Source organism: Mytilus californianus, unplaced genomic scaffold (assembly GCF_021869535.1).
Source record: "Mytilus californianus isolate M0D057914Y unplaced genomic scaffold, xbMytCali1.0.p SCAF_21, whole genome shotgun sequence".
Lineage (NCBI taxonomy): Eukaryota > Metazoa > Mollusca > Bivalvia > Mytilida > Mytilidae > Mytilus > Mytilus californianus.
Genome location: NW_026262670.1, coordinates 3,820,606 through 3,835,003, shown reverse-complemented (window position 1 = coordinate 3,835,003; position 14,398 = coordinate 3,820,606). Strand labels below are relative to the sequence as shown.

The 14,398-nt window shown below is 32.1% G+C and overlaps 1 protein-coding gene across 1 annotated transcript in view; it reads right to left on the bottom strand.

Annotated features, from left to right (window-relative positions):
- Positions 1 to 14,398, bottom strand: part of LOC127731840 (uncharacterized) — a 96,397-nt gene that overhangs the window by 15,092 nt on the left and 66,907 nt on the right. Inside the window, exon 6 of the mRNA XM_052240686.1 lies at positions 446 to 1,678. Coding sequence (XP_052096646.1) covers positions 446 to 1,678 — 1,233 coding nt within the window. The remainder of the gene's footprint in view (positions 1 to 445; positions 1,679 to 14,398) is intronic.

Here is a 14,398-nt window from a genome sequence, read left to right as displayed (position 1 = left end):
ATGTTCTATTTTTAGCCGTGGCGGCCATCTTGGTTGGTTGACCAGGTCACGCCACACATTTTTAAAACTAGATACCCCAATGATGATTGTGGCCAAGTTTGGTTAAATTTGGCCCAGTAGTTTCAGAGGAGAAGATTTTTGTAAAAGTTTACGGACGACGGACGCAGGACGACGGACGCAAAGTGATGAGAAAAGCTCACTTGACCTTTCAGGTCAGGTGAGCTAAAAACAAATAAAATTACAGTGATTTTTAATTTATATTTGCTAAACATGCTAAACGAGTGCCTGTGGATAATATTTATGAATCAAAGGAATAGAGTAAGAACAAGTGGTCAAAACATGTTTTATAATTGCAAGAATGACTTCTAGACTAATATATTTAAATGATGCAATAACATGAATAAGATGAAATCTTTCCTATCAAACAATTAAACTAATTAATTACCTTCATGGGTGCATGATCAGACCATTCATTGATATGTGTTTCTGTACACATCTCACAAAAATAATCTGCATCCTGCTCATAAAATCCTGTCACACAGTCCGGTTCTGCAAGGCCACATTCACACTTTTTGTCAAATTTTACAGTCGTCATTTGGAATCTTTTACTTATTATAGTGTTTATTTCTTCTGTGACAAAATCATCAATGTCCTTGAAAAAACATCTTTCAATGTTACCATGTTTCCCAAAATCCCAAACCTGTATCTGAATAACATTTGGATATGTCATCACAAGTAATTTTGAAGTCTTCTGTAACTTAAAGACAACAGTTCCTCTGAAAAGAGCAATAGGCCGTTTTTTTTGTCCACGGACAGGCACTTCTGCAATTTCGTACTTTCTGCTCAGTGAAGCGATCAAATGATTCATTAAATGTCCTGGTAGAAATTTGAATTTGAAACATAACCAAGTGGATTTTGTACAGTTTTTTTCTGTCACATAAAATTGTTCGTTTATAGGACAGTCAGGTCCTTTTTTAACCATGCAAGGTATGTAATAGCAAGGTTTTGTATCAGTGGCATCTCTGTCTGATATAGTTGGACGTATTATAATATCAAATTTCTCCATGACTTTCAGTATATGATCTTTATGTTGAAACACGTTTTGCTTTTCCTCAAATTTAAATATTTTCTTATTTGTTTCTAATATTTGGTCCAAAACCACACTATGTAATATTCCTCTAATATTTAAATCATTCCATTCATCCGTAAAAAGATGCCGACTGGGACCTGATTGAAATTTCTCTGCTGTTATTATACATTTAAAAGTATCCGACAACCATTGAGTATCTAAAATGATATAATCTGGAAGATCCTCAAAATAAACCAAATCTCTGAGTTCATGATGAAAATTTAAATATAACATAAGTTCTTCATGGTTTAATGGATTTGGTGTTTCAGTAGATATTTGCTTAATTTCATTCAAGGTAATAATTGGTAACTCCTTCTTTTTCTCTCGTAGACATTTTTCCAACTGAATAAATTTAATAGGATAGTCTTTATTCCACGTTTTCATTGTTTTGGCTAAGTTCAAGAGATTTTGTCGTATTAGCTGGAATACACTAGAATTATCTTCTGTGTTTGAAATAAAGTACTCGTACTTATCACTAATGTGTCTTCGTGCATCAGCTGAAACATCTTCAACATATTTATTAAGGCAATCTCTACATGCATCCTCAATCTAAAAAATAAAGTCGTTTTCTTCAATAAGTCTATGACAAAAAACATAAAAGATATGTCAATGATTATTATAAATCAGAGTACCGTTTAACAATGAGGTTGGATATACATCACTAGACAATGATGATGCCCCCTTCTGTATGCACGAATATATGTAGTTCCACAAACAGTCTCGTGATTTTCCTTATTTTTTACTGATGCTTCATTTGTCGCCATTTTCCGCAAAATTAAATAAAACTTAGTTGAGTGATACAAGGGGTTGAAAGTATTACGAAAATATCTAGGGGGCAATAACAAATATTCAAGCGCAGCTGGATACAACCGCAGAGGTCCAACCATGAACAGTTTTACAGTCTGAAGTTGGCTTGTAATTAAATATTTGACACATTATAGGTTTCTGACACAGAATAAATGTAGTCAAAGAACTTGAAATTGGTTATTTGATTTGAATTTATATTCAATTGAAAATTTCTTGCTTTTGTGCAATGCACTGTGCTGTTGCGCAATATTTAGTAAATCTGTTTTCAGACTATATACAAAGAATTGTGACCCCAAATTTTTCTTTGGAAAATTGACAATTAATTAAATCTTGAGGAATAAAAATTGACCCCCCCCCCCCCCTCCTTTTTCCAAAAAAAAAAAAATATTTGAAGAAATTTTCTTTTTTATTTCATTTCATAAATCTTGAGGGAAAAAAAATGCCCCCCTCCCCCCAAAAAAATAATTTTTGTTTACCCCCTCCCAAAATTTCTTTTTACACCCCCCTCCTTTTTCCAAAAAAATAACAAATGCAAAAATCTTCTTTTTGTAAAATGTGGTACAATTTAAGCACTTAAACACAAGTTATTGTCTGAAAACTAGAAAAATGCTTGTTTTAGACCCTTTTTGGCCCCTAATTCCTTAACGGTTTGAGCAATTACCCCTCAAATGAATCCCAACCTTCTACTTGTGGTATTGAACCTTGTGGTACAAATTCAGAGCAAACAAAATACTTATACACAAGTTATTGTCCTGAACTTGAAAAATTGCTTGCTTTGGGTCCCTTATTCCTGAACGGTTGGGACCATCACCACCAAAAACAATCCCAACCTTTCGTTTGTGGTATTGAACCTTTTGATTAAATTTCATAGAGATCCATACACTAAAACTAAAGTTATTGTCCAGAAACCAAATGTCTTCGGATGACGACGACGTGATAGCAATATACGACGCAAAAAATTTTTTTGCGGTCGTATAAAAATAGACCGCTGTTTACCCAAACCCGACTCTACCCTGCCAGGTTTGGGTAGGTAGGTTGGAAAATCACTTTTTCCCCCAAAAAAATGAAAAGTTTGTACATGGAAACAAACACGGATATTCATAATAACTGTATTTTAATTGTAATATTTTTCTTACAAATATTCACTTAAACAAAAAGTACACAGTATGATGGAGGCCTAGGTGTATTGATCATTTTCATATTTTGAGAAGATTTAACATGTTGCATTTCATTTTTCGTGTTCCACGAGCCGCAAAACCTCAACAAATTGCAAATGATTCAAAATGCATTTTTTTTAATTTAAAAATGATTTAACAGGCAAACAGACGTCTAAATATTGAGTTTAATCTCTAAAAATAACACATGGCTAGAACTGATCTTATATTAAAAATACATATGTCTACTTTAATTTCCCCCTGTCTTTAAAAAATCTTATGGTCACAATTTCCTGCAAAAATCGTTTTCCGAATAGACCAATTTTGTAATTTTGTCATCCACCTAATTCAAAATGTTTATTCATTTTGTTATTTAAACTTATATGCCTATATTTTTCTTCAAAGAATTCAATTTTTGGAATAAACATCATTCATAATTGTCAGTTTAGATTTTTATTGGCATATAATCTATAAAATTATACAATTTCAAGTTGTAAAAATATAGACATAGTCAGGAACCTGTTGTTCAGTGGTTGTCGTTTGTTGGTGTGGTTCATAAGTGTTTCTCGTCTTTTTATAGATTAGACCGTTGGTTTTCCTGTTTGAATGGTTTTACACTAGTCATTTTTGGGGCCCTTTATAGCTTGCTCTTCGGTGTGAGCCAAGGCTCTGTGTTGAAGGCCATACTTTGACCTATAATGGTTTACTATTACTAATTATGGCTTGGATGGAGAGATGTCTCATTGGCACTCATACCACATCTTCTTATATCTATAAACTTTATTTGCTTGTCCCTATATGTACCCTTGTGTATCTTATTGAGTAAAAAACATTTTAAACACCTAAAGGGTATTATATTTGAATAATGATGAATATTTCTAAGAGTAGGTATAGAAAGTTATAAAGTTATTGATGTTAAAAAATAAAATTATTAAATTTCAAGTAACAAACAGCGGTATATCACTGTTGCCTTTATTTAACACAGAAATTGATCACTCCTTTCACAGTTATTATCTTTTAATTAGCACTCAAGTAATATTTTGATTTACTGTATCTATGTGTTGTTATGTTTAAACAAATATGCATGTATATGTTTATTTTTTAGTATTTACGCCTTGTTGCGTAAAAGAAAAAAGTCTTATTATTTTAAAGCAAAGTCAACGAGAGGCATAAATTCGAGTGAACTCCACATTGATTCATCCTCGGACAAAATATATTAGTATAAAAGTCACAGATTCGTCTAGCCCATTGAACACTTGCACTTTTAAGCTTCATTGTTTTAAGGGCGATCTTTTGGACAGATATTACGTTAAACTTTCTATCAAGATTATCGAATATGAAAAAGTCAACCTGCACACCAGATCCAGAGGTATTCCAAGTTTTTAAGTAAACGAACAGTAAACGTCCTCGGACAAAATATATTAGTATAAAAGTCACAGATTCGTCTAGCCCATTGAACACTTGCAATTTTTTTTTCTTCCCTATATTTCTTTTTCTTTCTGGCAACGAAAATAAGCAATCATTACTTCAGATTTTTTATAATTTTATTTGTCTTATAACTCGTGATATAAATGTTTCGTTTCAACACGAAATAGGACCAACTTGATTTACTAAATATGGTGAAAAACGCTAAATGCTGTAAAGGCAGTTTACATAAAAGGTTTTGTGATTGATTATAATTAAACAAATTCCTTTTCATGAAAGGCTAACAACATCAGAGATTTAGATAGTTTTCAATTATTATGGCTTGGAAATGGTAATGCTGCATTACATTTCCAAAGAATATATTATTGCATGAGTATATGACTGTACTACTAACTTTTAAGTTTTACCGACTCCCAATTACTTTGGATTGACTTTTTCTAGAAACAAATTGAGTTTGATTTATACTCACGAAAGTGTAATTGAATATTTTATGGTCAATTTTGGTTTTCACTATTTGTTGTTATTCATATCTCGAGTTAAAAATAACACACTCCATTTTGTCGTGATGGCTTGGTGTGAATTTATCTCAAGAACATTCAGTTGTATGATGCATCTTTAAGTGTCCACTCTTTCTACGAATAGTTTTTCACTCAAAAAATTACTCAAGCAAATTTAATTTCCGAGTTAATAATTCCAAGTATGACTCCAATACATTTTTTCTTTCCTAGTAATGTCCATGCCAAATCATTGTTTGTGATTATCAATGTCCAACTCTGCGAAAACCTAATACTACCATATGTATGTTTGTCTGGTAACTTTATAAGGATGTAAATATGGTTCAGATATCGATTGAAATTACGGTTGGATTACGAAAAGTCTTATATTTGTTCTAGTGGCTGTATTCCGGATTTTACCATGTACTTAGGTTTACTAAGGAGTATATAAATACCAACTTTAATGTTCAAGCCAAATAAGCGTGAGATAATTGTGATGGATTTTATAAAAACAAAGCATCATGGATGTTGTGATTCAGCCAATTTTGTATCTAGTCTGACATTTTTTTCTGACATACTTTCAATAAGTATTTTGTTATCTTTATTTCCATAATCTCACTGTAACATATCTATTCTGTTGCCAAAAAATGAAGAATTTTGCAATATTGGTGCACATTATTTTGGTATTTTAATTGAAGACACTGTTTGAAACACTTTTTTCAGAAACATTTGAAATTCAATGATTTTGACAAGAATCTTCAAATGTATAGCATATTTTCATATGCCATTAATAATAATTTGCTTAATAATTTCCAGAAAGAGGCATTAAAAATGCAATTTCTCAACATCAACAAAAATAAATAACTTACTTTTGTATAAATTGGTGTTCATTTTTCATTAAGGATTATGTACTCTTGTGTTGATTAAATGCTAAACATATGGAAATTTTATAGAAAATCCACAGCCTTTCCCCTTGTACTCTCATATTTGGCAATTCCGTGCTTGAAAGATAGGGGATTATTGCATGCAGTGCTAGCAATGATTTCCTTAAAACAAGTTTATAAATTTAGATATTAGTTAAAACAAAAATAAATATGGACCAATTCAAGTACACCCTCTAGGGTGAGCTCGACTTTAGTGACTCAGCACGAGGTTTTTATGAATTTAAAGGTTGTATAGGTTTTTTTGTAAACAATAAATGCTAGCACATCATAGAAAAACAAGTGAGTAATCTATGTTTAAAATTTCACGACTAAAATCTCTTTTTTAATGTCTGTGGATTTTCTACAAAAATCTTGGTTTTATTTGCCACAAAATCCCATTTTTCTATCAAATGCAATGAAACAATAAATAATAATGCTTTGCAGGAAGTTTCCCCTTGGTGTATGTACACAATGGCCCATCTCTATTATTCATTATTTTTGCTGTCTTGATACTACTGCAGTTTGAAAATTTCGTAATTCACATGGCTACAGAAGGGGTCATAAACCTTAAGGTAAATATACATTTTCTGTATTCAAATATACATGTACAAATACCTAATGCTTATATAATTCCAATTACTGTTAAATAGCAATATAATAGGGAATATTCACATAAAAGTATGGCAGAAAATGCTCAGGTAAGAGTTATGTAATTGTGTTTATTGCTTCCACCAAATTACTGATAATTGTAACTTGAATATACCTTAATCAATGCGTAAACCCCTGAGGGTTTATGCAGTATATATTGGACGATGTCCGTAGTCTTTCGGAACACCGGATGTTATTCGGAATACATCTGTTTCTTTCTATGGCCACCTTTCATATACATGCGCAATAGTTTATTATTTGACCTGTAGAATCATTAGCATCTTAAAGTTGCTATAGAGATATGTTACTTATGATGCGAAATTTATTATGACGCAAGCTACTTTAATAAGCATTTGAATACTTCCTTGCACGCAATGACAAGCTGCTAATATTTACCTTACATATACGCGTAGTTATTCTAATTAGAGTCAAACGTTGAAACCAGCTGTGTTTAGATATGAGATAAGATTTCACGTAAACAATGCGATTTATATTCTAAACGAGATTTGTTAAAACTAAAATCTATAAAATAAGTATTACTAGCATTTCACTTAAGAATCCGAGTCTAGGGAAATGTACATAATGTAAGAAGCAGGCTATTTCATAATTTTCATACCTCAACATCCTTGTGGGACTAACTAAAGGACAATACTGAAATTAAAATGAAGTCTGTCTTGCACTTTATTGAAATTTTACGTCTAGGATAGACCAAGGACGTATATAATCTAAATTGATATATGTCCTTGAATAGTTTTTATTTTCTTTAAAATTGCAATTTTCTTTGTTTAAATATTGCAACGTTATTTCCTTATCAAATGTCTATTAATTAATAGACACGGAGTGATGACAGATGCAGGCAGAGATAAGAAAAATTTATTTCTATTTATAGTTATCTTGGTCAGGGAACAGATTATCTAACTATATGTTCGGCCTGTAGTAATTAATGCTCTTCAAAATGTTCGTCAAAATAAAAATAAATAATTATTATTTCATAAAGACGATCAGATGATGAATTTTCGGTTTTAATATATTAAGTACGAAAATGTAAAATAGTGTAAGAAGATTTTGAGCCATCTCATTGATCAGTAGGCTACACAGTGCCCCCAAATGACCAGTATAAAACTATCCAGCAAGAGAGAAAAAGGATAGCCGGGTCAATGTAAGAAACCTACAGGGTAACTTCAGTTCAATTTCAATATCTCTATTATTCTAATGGATTTGTCAAATGTCAGGGAATATCTTTTTAAATGTGGTAGGAAGACAACTCTCCATCAAAACACGGTGTAGTCAAAATTAGCAATTATAGGTTATAATTCAGCCTTCAACACAAAAGCTTGGCTCACATTGGACAGCATCCTACCGAGGGCCCCAAAACACTGTTATAAAACAATTTAAACAGGAAAAAACAAACAGATCTAATTTAACTTCAAACAAGAAACAAAAAGCAAATATGAACTGCACCAAAAAAAGACAACCACTAAACAACATGCTTCGGACTTGGGACATGTGCTTTTGAATACACCTGGTTTAAAAGAATTTACATACATACCATAAGACAGTAGTGTAATTTTACCATGTAAAAGACACCCTTTAATATTTAATGAAACAATCGTGTTCAGATAAAACAAAATCGTAAGGGTTCCGCGGAACCCAGTGTCTCGCCTACTTTTGCTGTAAATCGCAGGCTCAACAAAAATGAGGAAAAACATCAATAAAAATATTCCTCTCAATACTATTTTTTTTATTTTAAGAAGCTTCTGTCCAAGTTTGGGAAAAATCCAGGATAGTTTATAAATCTAAAAAATTTATCTTCAGACTGTATGTAATGTTAATTGGAAGAAACACTAAGTCCATTTATAAGTAAAATACAGATAAACAGGTACAAAATTTTAACAAAAAATTTCCTTCTAGATACTAGCTTTTAATCATAAACAAGCTTCTGTCCAAGTTTGGTACAAATCCAAGATAGTATAAGAAAGTTATTAAAATTTTAAAAAAACTTTAACCTCGGAGTGAATGTATTGTATCCCAGCAGAAAACTAAGTCCATTTATAAGCAAAATACGGAAAAAATGGAATTTCATTTTTACAAAATTTACTTCTGGATACTATCTTATGATCATAAACAAGCTTCTGTCCAAGTTTGGTACAAATCCAGGATAGTTTAAGAAAGTTATTAGAATTTTAAAAACTTTAACCAGAGTGAATGTATTGTTTCCCAGCAGAAAAAAACTAAGTCCATTTATAAGTAAAATACGGAAAAACGGAATTTTATTCTTACAAAATTTACTTCTTGATACTATCTTATGATCCTAAACAAGCTTCTGTCCAAGTTTGGTACAAATCCAGAATAGTTTAAGAAAGTTATTAAAATTTCAAAAACTTTAACCACAGAGTGGATATTTGTGGACGCCACCGCCGACGACACCGACGGAATGAAAAATCGCTTTGTCACGCTTTTTTGACTAAAGTCGAAGGCTCGACAAAAAAGAACACCTTACAACAGTTCATAAATGTGACCTTTAAACAAACTCATATTTAGGTGATGGGTATACCGATCAGTTGTTATTTTTGTTGTTTTCAATTTTGTTTGTTTGTTTATAAGTACAAGGTGTAAGCTGTTTTGTATAGGCTATAAATATCTTTTTTAATGAATTGATTTCGGTCATCAAGGTAAAGAGGATACAGTGCGATTCAAATTGTATATATTTACAATTAAACTTGCAGGCCTTTTTTCATGACCCACAATTTAAAATATAAGAAAACATCAAAATAAAAAGGGACATCCGGAAAATATCTTCAAAGCGAGTTAAAGGTTTTAAAAGTGTTTGTTTTTAACAAAAGAGGTTTGTCATCTAAAACTTTTAAGAGCAAACACAAAGCACAGAACTTAAAATTGCCAATGCTTGCTACCCTAAGCATAAAAAACCTTGCAGAGCAGGTGTAAGGATCTTAATAATGATCAACATTAAGCCATTGTTCAAATAACCATGAACATATCTCAAATTCCAATAAAAATGGCTATTTTACAGGTTCACGTATTGCATTTCTTAAACACATATAATCATTAATTGATTAAATTTCTTCACATTTGCATTTGAACTTTAGCCTAAAAGCTAACTCTTAATTTAAAAACAAAAACCAGCATCTTAGAATGGAACATCAAGTGGGTGACTTAACATGATGTCTTTCGGGAGAGAGGAGAGAAAAAAATATTCCTTTAACAAGAATATTTCACCCCACATTGAACAGTATTTACTTTAAGTAAACAGTTACTGTCAGTTTCTAATTCTTATATAACAAAAATGATATAAAACAATAAATCTTTTTTTTTAAACAATTATCTTATATCTAATGCCAAGCAAGCATTTGGGTTTACGATTGCATTTCTTTTTTTAAAGAAAGCAACTTGTTAACTAATGTCATTTTATTATGACACTGATTTTACAACTATTGAGGTAAAAATGTTGTGTATTCAGTTAGATGTGTAATAAATTAAATACACAAATTATTAACCTCAATACCAGTATGATAATCAGCTGTCAAAAAAGTGTGGGAATCAACTCTGATATCAATACACATCTTAAACCAAATTTTATTCAATGGCTAACAGGAACGTAAGATACTGATAAAACACTTTCATTATTCTTATCAATTGCTTAAATTTCATAAATCACATTCTCAAAATTAGTTTATAAATGGCAATTTAATATAAATTTTGATTTACAAAGGAACTATATGCAAGTGTATATATAACCTGTCTAAATTAAAGAAGTTGTTCACCCAACCTTTTCTTAATTTAAGGATAAATAACATATTAGAAATTGTCAGTTGATGATTAAAATGGTGTATAAAGTTTCTGCAAGTCATAGATAGAAATGCATAATTATTTTTATGACATGTCTTCAACTTAGAGTTTTGCAACATCTTTAAATCCAGAGTGATAACATAGATCCAGCATGGCTGAATCAATTACAGTAAAACTATAAACAAGGCTTGTGCATATCTTCCGAAATAATTACATTCTTTGAAAGATCAAGGTTAAGGAAAATATGAAGATATGCCCATCTCTTTGTCGTGAAAATATATTTTCTGTCCTGACTATCTTGTCATCTGGGCATAATTCGGATTATCTCCAAATTTTATGAAGTAAATGATGAAATATTGCAATTTGATAAAAACAGATTTAGAATTTACAAATTAAAATGGAAAGCTTCTGAACAATGATCATGATGATTGGGCAGTTTTACATTCTTTTCGTAATTATAAATGGTAGTGAGTTTCTTAACGCTGAAGTTTTTTCATTGCTTTATAGTAAACATCCATTTAGGCACATTTGTCACCGACCATTCATTTCTTTAAACGAAATGTTCTAGACATGCTAGAGGAGAAGTCAAGTGAAAATTATAGTTTTTTTTTTCTATTCAAAATTAGTAATAAATAAAATTAAAACAATATGGTTTTAAAAAAAAATCTTTTCCCTGTATTTAACTGAAAAAAAAAAATGTTTTTTGAAATTTTAATTTGGAGTTAAATAATAAATTATACAAATGAAAAATAGCAAAAATACTTAACCCCAAGGAAAATTCAAAACAGAAAGTCCTCTATCAAAAGACAAAATCAAAAGCTCAAACACATCAAACGAATGGAAAACAACTGTCATATAACTGACTTGGTACAGGCATTTCCTTATGTAGAAAATGATGGATTAAACCTGGCTTTATAGCTAGCTAAAAACTCTCACTTGTATGACAGTCGCACAAGAAAAAATAATGTTTGTTCCGACAAAAAGCCCTATGCCTTCCCTACAAAAGACGAATGGTGGGTGCCTACGCAATTGACATAAGAAATGACATACCACTGAAATAGTTCCCGACTCGAAGCTGGCACGTGAAAATGAGGTAGTGTTAAATTTTAAATTTAAAATAATTTACATTTAAAATTTAACACTACGTCATTTTCACGTGCCAGTTCCAAGTCCGTAACTTTTCAGTAGTTGTAGTATGTCATATCTATAAATATTTGGAAAGCTTGGTGTTAATGGCAGATCTTATGATTGTTTTGTCACCACTTTTAAGGACCGATGAGGATTTAGAGCTTGAAAAATTGAAAAGCACCTTTCTATTGTTGAAGACTGATTTTTATACGCCCGTCTACGGGACGTATTATGGTATACTGTTGTCTGTCTGTCCGTCCTTCTGTCCGTCAACATGTCGGACATTAACTCAAAAATGCTTTAACCAATTTGCATGAAACTTTGGTGAATTGTTTATATCTATTGACGTGAGCTCCCTTTTGTTTTTTATAAATTTTAGATTTTACGTTTCCGAGTTTTGGGGTTTTATCCATTACAAAAAGGGGGATTTTCCAGTTTTCGGACAATAACTCAAAAACACTTCCACCAATTTGCAAAAAAATTTGGTGAATTGTTTATAAATATATTGACATGAGCTCCCTATTGATTTTTATATATTTTAGATTTTACGTTTTCGAGTTATGAGGTTTTATTTATTACAAAAAGGGGGATTTTCTAGTTTTCGGATAATAACTCAAAAATGCTTTGAGCAGTTTTCCTAAAATTTTGGTGAATTGTTTATATCTATTGACTTAAGCTCACTTTTGATTTTCATAAATTTCAGATTTTACATTTACTAGTTATGGGGTTTTATTCATTGAAAAAAGGGGGATTTTCCAGTTTTAAGACAATAACTCAAATATTTTTTCAGCAGTTTTCATGAAACTTTGGTAAATTGTTTATATCTATTGTTGTAAGCTCCCATTCAATTTTTATAAATTTTAGATTTTACGTTTCCGAGTTATGGGATTTTATTCATAAATAAACAGCTGCGCCACGAGCGCATGATACGCCCGTCGTCTTGTGTGTGAAGTTTTATGCAATAATCATAAATAATTTCTGAGATACGGCGCAACATGTGAAAAACCCCACTTTTTTTTACAAAAAACTCAATAACTCTAAAATTAAATTTTGAATCATAACCAAAAAGTATTCAGCTCTTAAGATTAATATAACTAAGAAGTGTGTAGAGTTTTAAGCAATAATCATAAATTGTTTTTGAGATACGGCGCGACATGTGAAAACCCCTCCTTTTTTTACAAAAAACTCAATAACTCTAAAATAAAATTTTGAATCATAACCAAAAAGTATACAGCTCTTAAGATTAATATAACTAAGAAGTGTGTAAAGTTTTAAGCAATAATCATAAATTGTTTTTGAGATACGGCGCGACATGTGAAAACCCCTCCTTTTTTTACAAAAAACTCAATAACTCTAAAATAAAATTTTGAATCATCACCAATAATCATAAATCGTTTTTGAGATACAGCGCGCATTGTGAAAAAAAACACACCCCTGTTTTAGTTACAAAGTCCCGTAACTCAAAAAGTTTTAATCTTATTTTCACCAAAAAGTATACAGATCATTTGACCATCATAAGAAACACCTATGTCAAGTTTCATGAAATTTGGATAAGTTGTTCTCAAATTACGGTGCATAATGTTTACGACGGACAGACGGACGCCGGACATTTGTATACCATAATATGTCCCGTCAAAATTTTGACAGGCGTATAAAAACTGCAAAATTTCCTTAAAACAAGAAATGATTGTAACAGGATGCTGTTACGAAGTCCCCCAAACGAAGCTCCCATAATTCGAAATTCCCAGTGTCGCCTGACATTGGACAAAGTCCAGTGAAAATTGGTTTGGTCCAGTAAAGTATATGCATTAGTGATGCCTGAGGACTAACCCTGTATATCATTCAAATCATCTTGGCATGACAAACCAGAATATATATGGTTTAGGGGTGGGGATCTCGACCATTTACAAGATACTAGAACATTGGGGGTGGGGGGAACCCCTGGGGACTGACCCTATACATCATTCAAATGTTCGAGACACGACGAACAGGAATATATATAGTTATGGGGTAGGGATCTCGACCATTTACAAGATATTAGAACATTGGGGGTGGGGGGAACCCCTGGGGACTGACCGTATATGTCATTCAAATGTTCTAGACATGATGAACAGGAATATATATGGTTTAGGGGTGGGGATCTCGACCATTTACAAGATATTAGAACTTTCTCAAATGGCAGGGGGTCGGGATGACCCCTGGGGACTAACCCTGTATATCATTCAAACCATCTTGGTATGACAAACCAGAATATATATGGTTAAGGGGTGGGGATCTTGACCACTTACAAGATATTAGAACTTTCTTAAATAGCAGGGGGTGGGGGTGACGCCTGGGGACTAACCCTGTATTTCATATGATGTGCTTTATCATGACAAACCAGAATATATATGGTTAAGGGGTGGGGATCTTGACCACTTACAAGATATTAGAACTTTCTTAAATAGCAGGGGATGGGGTTGACCCCTGGGTACTAGCCCTGTATATCATTAAAACCATCTTCGCATGACAAACCAGAATATATATGGTTTAGGGTGGGGATCTTGACCACTTACAAGATATTAGAACTTTCTTAAATGGCAGGGGTTGGGGGTGACCCCTGGGGGCTAACCCTGTATTTCATTTGATGTGCTTTATCATGACAAACCAGAATATATATGGTTTAGGGTGGGGATCTCGACCATTTACAAGATATTAGAACTTTCTCAAATGGCAGGGGGTCGGGATGAGCCCTGGGGACTAACCCTGTATATCATTCAAACCATCTTAGCATGACAAACAAGAATATATATGGTTAAGGGGTGGGGATCTCAACCATTTAAAAGATATTAGAACTTTCTTTAATGGCAGGGGGTGGGGGTGACCCCCTGGGCACTAACCCTG